Source organism: Oncorhynchus nerka, unplaced genomic scaffold (assembly GCF_034236695.1).
Source record: "Oncorhynchus nerka isolate Pitt River unplaced genomic scaffold, Oner_Uvic_2.0 unplaced_scaffold_992, whole genome shotgun sequence".
Lineage (NCBI taxonomy): Eukaryota > Metazoa > Chordata > Actinopteri > Salmoniformes > Salmonidae > Oncorhynchus > Oncorhynchus nerka.
In genome coordinates this window covers 205,580-212,301 of record NW_027040302.1, presented here as the reverse complement: position 1 = coordinate 212,301, position 6,722 = coordinate 205,580, and the positions used below count along the sequence as shown (strand labels likewise).

General features: G+C 32.5%; 1 protein-coding gene across 1 annotated transcript; it reads left to right on the top strand.

Moving 5' to 3' along the window:
• Positions 1–5,762: 5,762 nt before the first annotated feature.
• On the top strand, positions 5,763–6,140 carry LOC135570293 (putative uncharacterized protein DDB_G0271982; the record flags this gene model as incomplete). The annotated part of the gene is made up of 2 exons (XM_065016416.1): positions 5,763–5,840; positions 6,087–6,140. Coding segments are annotated over 2 exons (132 nt in total), but the record flags the coding sequence as incomplete, so codon positions are not given.
• Positions 6,141–6,722: the final 582 nt, after the last annotated feature.

The following is a 6,722-nucleotide window of genomic DNA, read 5'->3' as shown; positions in this document are numbered from 1 at the left end:
AAAAATGAAAATAATAAAAATTAAAGTGAAAAAAGAAAATAAAAAAAAAAGGAAAGAGAAAGAAAAAAAATTTAGAAAAGAAAAAAGAAAGAAAGAAAAAGAAAGAAGAAAATGAAAATAGAAAAAAAAGAAAATTAAAAAAGAATAGAAAAATAAAAATGAAATGAAAGAAAAGAAAAATAAAAAAAGAAAGAAATAAAAAATAGAAAGAAAAAATAAAGAAAGAAAAAAGATAAAAAAAAATAAAAATAAAAGAAAAAAAATGAAAAATAAATAAAATTAAAAGAAAAAGAAAAAAGAAAAGAAGAATAAAGAAAATGAAGAAAGAAAAGTAAAAATAGAAAAATCAAGAAAAAAGAAAAAAAAAAAATGAAAAAATAAAAAAAGAAAATAAAAAATAGAAGAGAATAAAAAAAAAAAATGAAAGAAAAAATAAAAGAATAAAAAAATGAAAAGAAGAATAAAAGAATAAAAATAAAAAGAAAAAAAGAATGAAAATAGAAAAAAAAGAAAAAAGTAAAAGAAATAAGAAAATGAAAAATAAAAAAAGAAATAAATAAGAAAGAAAAATAAAAAAAGAAAGAATAGAAAATAAAAGAAAGGAAAAAATTAAAAAAAAAGAAAGAAAGTAAAAAAAAAAAAAACAAAATAAAAAAAAGAAAGAAAAAGAAAATAAAGAATGAAAATAGAATGAAAAAAGATGAAAGAATAGAAAGAAAAAAAGAAAAAAAAAGAAAGAAAAAGGAAAAAAGAGAAAGAAAAAAAGTAAGAAAAAAAAAAAAAAAAAAAAAAGAAAATGAAAATAAAATAGAAAGAAAATAAAAATAGAAAGAATGAAAAATATAAAGAAATAAAAAAATGAAAAAAAAAAAGAAAATGGAAATAAAAAGAAAAATGAAAGAAAAATAGAAAAAATAGAAAATGAAAGGAAGAAGAGAAAAAGTAAAAGAATGAAAAAAAGAAAATAATAAAAGAAAGGAAAAAAAAGACAAAGAAAAAAAAAATAGAAAGAATAAAGAAATGAAAGAAAATAAAAAAATGGAAAGAATAAGAAAAATAAAAGTAGAAAATAATAAAAGAAAAAAGAAAAGAAAGAAAAAAAAAATAGAAAAAAAGAATGAAAATGAAGAAGAAGAATAAAAGAAAAGAAAAGTGAAAAAACAAAGTTGGTAGAAAGAAAAGTAAAAAGAAAAAATAAAAAGAAAAGTGAAAGAAAGAAAAAAGAAAAATGAAAAATAAGTTGGTAAAAAAGAAAATAATAGAAAAGAAAATGAAAGAAAAAAAAGAAAAAAAAGAAAAAGAAAATAGAAAAATAAAAAAAAATAGAAAAAATGAAAAAATAAATAAAGAAAGAAAAGAAATGAAAAAAAAAAAAGTTGAAAAAATAAAAGAAAAAAAAGAAGAAAAAAAAGAAAAAAATAAAGTTAGAAGAAAGAAAAAGAAAAAAAAAAATGAAAAAAAATAGTAGAAAATGAGAAGAAAATAGAAAAGAAAGAAAAAATGAAAAAGAAAAAAAGAAAAAGAAAAAAAAATAGAAGAAGAAAAAATAAAAAAGAAAAAAAGAAAGAAAGAAAATAGAAAAAACTGAAAAAAGATGAAAAGTTGAAAGAAGAGAAAAAAAATAGAAAGAGAAAAAAACAAAGAAAATAAAAAATGAATGGAAAGGAAAATGAAAAATAAAGTAAAAGATAAAATGAAAAAAAGAAAAAAGAAAAGAGAAAAAAATGTTAGAAAGAAAGAGAAAATAAAATAAAGAAAAGAGAAAAAGTAAAGAAAATAAAAAGAAAAAGAATAAAGGAAAAATAGAAAGAGAATAGAAAGAAAAAAAAAATTAAAATCTAGAAAAAAAATAAGAAAGAATGAAAAATAGAAAATAAAATAGAAAAAATGAAAATGAAGAAATAAAAAGAAGAAAAAATAAAATAAGAACAAGAATAAAAAAATGAAAGAAAAAGAATGAAAAAGAAAGAAAATAGAAGAATAAAAAAAGGAAGAAAAGAAAAAAGAAATCTACAAAATAAAGAAAAAGAAAAAGATAAATAAATGGTCTAAGAACAAAGAAAATGGAAAGAAAAGAATATTGAAAAGAAAATAAAAATAAGTTTACAAAAATAGAAAGATGAAAGAGAAAAGAAATGGAAGAATAGAAAAGAAATGAAGAAAGTGAATGGGAAAAGAAAAATAGAAGAAAATAAAAGGTAAAAGAAAATAGAAGAACAAAATAAGAAAAAAACAAAATAGAATAAAAGAATAAAGAAAGAATGAGAAAACAGAATAAAAGGAATAAAAGAATGAAGAAAAGGAAGAATAAAAATGAATGAGAAAAGAATAGAAAAAGTAATGAAAAGAAAAAAGAAAGAAGAAATGAAGAGAATAAAAAATAAGAAAGAATAGAAGAAAAGAAAAAGAAGAATAATAAGAAAAAGGAATAGAAAATAAAAATAGAAAGAATGAAAAAGAAATAAAAGGATGAAGAATGAAGAAGGTGAAAAAAGAAAAGAAGAAGAATAAGTGAAAGAAAAAGATGACAAGGATGAAGAAGAAAATAAGAAAGAATGAAGAATTGAAAAAAAAGAAAAAGATAAGATGGAATAAAAGATAAGAAAGAATAACAGAGAAAAATAGAAGAAGTTAAAATTAGAAAGAAAATGGGAAGAAAATATTGGTAAGAATATGAAAATAGAAAGAAGAAATAAAAAGTTAAAAAAGAAAAATAAAGAAAGAAATAAATAGAAAAAGAATAGAAGAAATAAAAAAAGTAAAAATGAAGAAAAAGATAAAATAAAGTGAAAATATAAAATAAAATAAAGAATAAAAAATAAAATAAAAAATAGAAAGTAAATAAAATGAAAAAGAATGAAGAATAAAAATTTTAGAAAGAAAGAAAATGAAGAAAAAAAGAAAATAGAAAAAATAAGTGGAAGAATTTATGAAAAATAGAAAAAAGAATGAAGAAATAAAAATAAAAAGAAAGTGAAAATAATTAGTAAAAGAAATAGAAAGAATAGAAAGAATAAAAAGTGTAAAAAGAATAGAAGAATGAAAATAAAATAGGAAATAAAAGATTGGTAAAAATAAAAATATGAAGAAAAAAAAATAAAGAAAAAATTATAGAAAGTAAAAAAAAGTAGAAAGAAATGAAAGAACGAAGAAAAAATAAAGAAAATAAGTTGAAAAGAAAGTTAAAAAAGAAAAAGAAGAAAAAGTGAAAGAGAACAGAGTGGAAAGAAAAATTGAGAGAAAGAGAAAAAGATAGAGTAAAGAAGAAAGTGAAAAAATAGAGAAAAAGAAAGAAGAGTAGAAAATGAAGAGAGAGTGGAGAGAGAAGAGAGAGAATATTATGAAAAGGGCAAAAATGAGAGAAAGATATTAGAAAGGAAGGAAGATGGAGAGTAGAGAGAAAGAATGGAGAGAATAGAAGAATATTAGAGATAAAAAGAGAGAGGAGAGAGTAGAGAAAGAGATGGAGAGAGTAGAGAGAGAGAGGAGAGAATAGGAGAGAGAAAAATGAGAGAGAAATTTATTATAAAGAATAGAGAATGAGAGGGAGAGATATTAGAGAGAGAGGAAATGAGAATAGAGAGAGAGAGATGAAGGAAATGAAGAGTAGAGAAAGAGGAGAAAATGAAAGGAGAGAGTATAGAGAGAGAGAGAGAGGAGAGAGGAGTAGAGAGAGAGAGTGGAGAGATAGAGAGAGAGAGAGGAGAGAGGGAAATAGAGAAGTGAGAGGAGATAGAGAGGAGTAGAAGAGTAGAGAGAGAGAGAGTGGAGAGAGTAGAGAGATAGAGAGAGAGTGGAGAGAGTAGAGAGAGAGAGTGGAGAGAGTAGAGAGAGAGAGAGAGAGTGGAGAGAGTAGAGAGAGAGAGGACCTCCAGACCTTCCACTGTCCTCTAAGAGTTACTGAACATTCTGAACCTGACAGACCTCCAGACCGTCTACTGTCCTCTAAGACTTACTGAACCGTCTGGACCTGACAGACCTCCAGACCTTCTACTGTCCTCTAAGAGTTACTGAACCTCCTGGACCTGACAGACCTCCAGACCTTCTACTGTCCTCTAAGAGTTACTGGACCTTCTGGACCTGACAGACCTCCAGACCTCCAGACCTTCTACTGTCCTCTAAGAGTTACTGGACCTTCTGGACCTGACAGACCTCCAGACCTCCAGACCTTCCACTGTCCTCTAAGAGTTACTGGACCTTCTGGACCTGACAGACCTCCAGACCTCCAGACCTTCCACTGTCCTCTAAGAGTTACTGAACATTCTGAACCTGACAGACCTCCAGACCGTCTACTGTCCTCTAAGAGTTACTGAACCGTCTGGACCTGACAGACCTCCAGACCTCCAGAACTTCTACTGTCCTCTCTAAGAGTTACTGAACCTCCTGGACCTGACAGACCTCCAGACCTTCTACTGTCCTCTAAGAGTTACTGGACCTTCTGGACCTGACAGACCTCATGACCTCCAGACCTTCTACTGTCCTCTAATAGTTACTGAACCTTCTGACCTGACAGACCTCCTGACCTTCTACTGTCCTCTAATAGTTACTGAACCTTCTGGACCTGACAGACCTCCAGACCTTCTACTGTCCTCTAAGAGTTACTGAACCTTCGGGACCTGACAGACCTCCTGACCTCCAGACCTTCTACTGTCCTCTAAGAGTTACTGGACCTTCTGAACCTGACAGACCTCCAGACCTCCAGACCTTCTACGGTCCTCTAAGAGTTACTGAACCTTCTGGACCTGACAGACCTCCAGACCTTCTACTGTCCTCTAAGAGTTACTGAACCTTCTGGACCTGACAGACCTCCAGACCTTCTACTGTCCTCTAAGAGTTACTGAACCTTCTGGACCTGACAGACCTCCTGACCTCCAGACCTTCTACTGTCCTCTAAGAGAGTAGAGAGAGAGAGGAGAGAATAGAGAGAGAGAGTAGAGAGAGAGAGTGGAGAGAGTAGAGAGAGAGAAAGAGAGTGGAGAGAGTAGAGAGAGAGAGTGGAGAGAGTAGAGAGAGAGAGTGGAGAGAGTAGAGAGAGAGAGTGGAGAGAGTAGAGAGAGAGAGAGAGAGAGAGAGAGAGAGAGAGAATAGAGAGAGAGAGTAGAGAGAGAGAGTGGAGAGAGTAGAGAGAGAGAGTGGAGAGAGTAGAGAGAGAGAGGAGAGAATAGAGAGAGAGAGTAGAGAGAGAGAGTGGAGAGAGTAGAGAGAGAGAGAGAGTGGAGAGATTAGAGAGAGAGAGTGGAGAGAGTAGAGAGAGAGAGTGGAGAGAGTAGAGAGATGGAGAGAGAGAGGAGAGAATAGAGAGAGAGAGTAGAGAGAGAGAGTAGAGAGAGAGAGAGAGTGGATAGAGTAGAGAGATAGAGAGGGACAGAGAGTAGAGAGAGAGAGGAGAGAGTAGAGAGAGAGAGTATAGAGATTTAGAGAATAGAGAGAGAGAGTATTAGAGAGAGAGTTTTAGAGTAGAGAGAGAGAGTGGAGAGAGTAGAGAGAGAGAGTGGAGAGAGGAGAGAGATAGTGGAGAGAGTAGAGAGGAGAGAGTAGAGAGAGAGAGAGAGAGTGGAGAGAGAGAGAGATAGAGAGAGAGGGAGAGAGTAGAGAGAGAGAGAGGGCATTGGTTGTAGGTCACCATAGTGAACATCACCATTCGAATGCAACATAGACTATCAGATCTACCACCACTTTACAGTGTGGTTAGAGAGAGAGTGGAGAGAGTAGAGAGAGAGAGAGTGGAGAGAGTAGAGAGAGAGAGTGGAGAGAGTAGAGAGAGAGAGGAGAGAGAGAGAGAGAGAGAGAGAGAGAGGAGAGAGAATAGAGAGAGAGAGAGAGAGAGAGAGGAGAGAGTAGAGAGAGAGTCAGAGGGAGAGAGTAGAGAGAGAGAGGGAGAGAGAGAGAGAGAGATAGTGGAGAGAGAGAGAGAGAGAGGAGAGAGTAGAGAGAGAGAGAGAGAGAGAGAGAGAGAGAGAGGAGAGAATAGAGAGAGAGAGTAGAGAGAGAGAGTGGAGAGAGTAGAGAGAGAGAGTGGAGAGAGTAGAGAGATAGAGAGAGAGTGGAGAGAGAGTAGAGAGAGAGAGGGAGAGAGTAGAGAGAGAGTCAGAGAGAGAGTAGAGAGAGAGAGGGAGAGAGTAGAGAGAGAGATAGTGGAGAGAGTAGAGAGAGAGAGTGAGAGAGTAGAGAGAGAGAGTGGAGAGAGTAGAGAGATGGAGAGAGAGAGGAGAGAATAGAGAGAGAGAGAGAGAGAGAGAGAGGAGAGAGAGAGAGAGAGAGTGGAGAGAGTAGAGAGATAGAGAGTGGAGAGAGTAGAGAGAGAGAGTGGAGAGAGTAGAGAGAGAGAGTAGAGAGAGAGAGGAGAGAATAGAGAGAGAGAGTAGAGAGAGAGTGGAGAGAGTAGAGAGAGAGTCAGAGTGGAGAGAGTAGAGAGAGAGAGTGGAGAGAGTAGAGAGAGAGATAGTGGAGAGAGTAGAGAGAGAGAGTGGAGAGAGTAGAGAGAGAGAGTGGAGAGAGTAGAGAGATAGAGAGAGAGTGGAGAGAGTAGAGAGAGAGAGAGAGGCATTGGTTGTAGGTCACCATAGTGAACATCACCATTCGAATGCAACAGACTATCAGATCTACCACCACTTTACAGTGTGGTTAGAGAGAGAGTGGAGAGAGTAGAGAGAGAGAGTGGAGAGAGTAGAGAGAGAGAGTGGAGAGAGTAGAGAGAGAGAGTGGAGAGAGTAGAGAGAGAG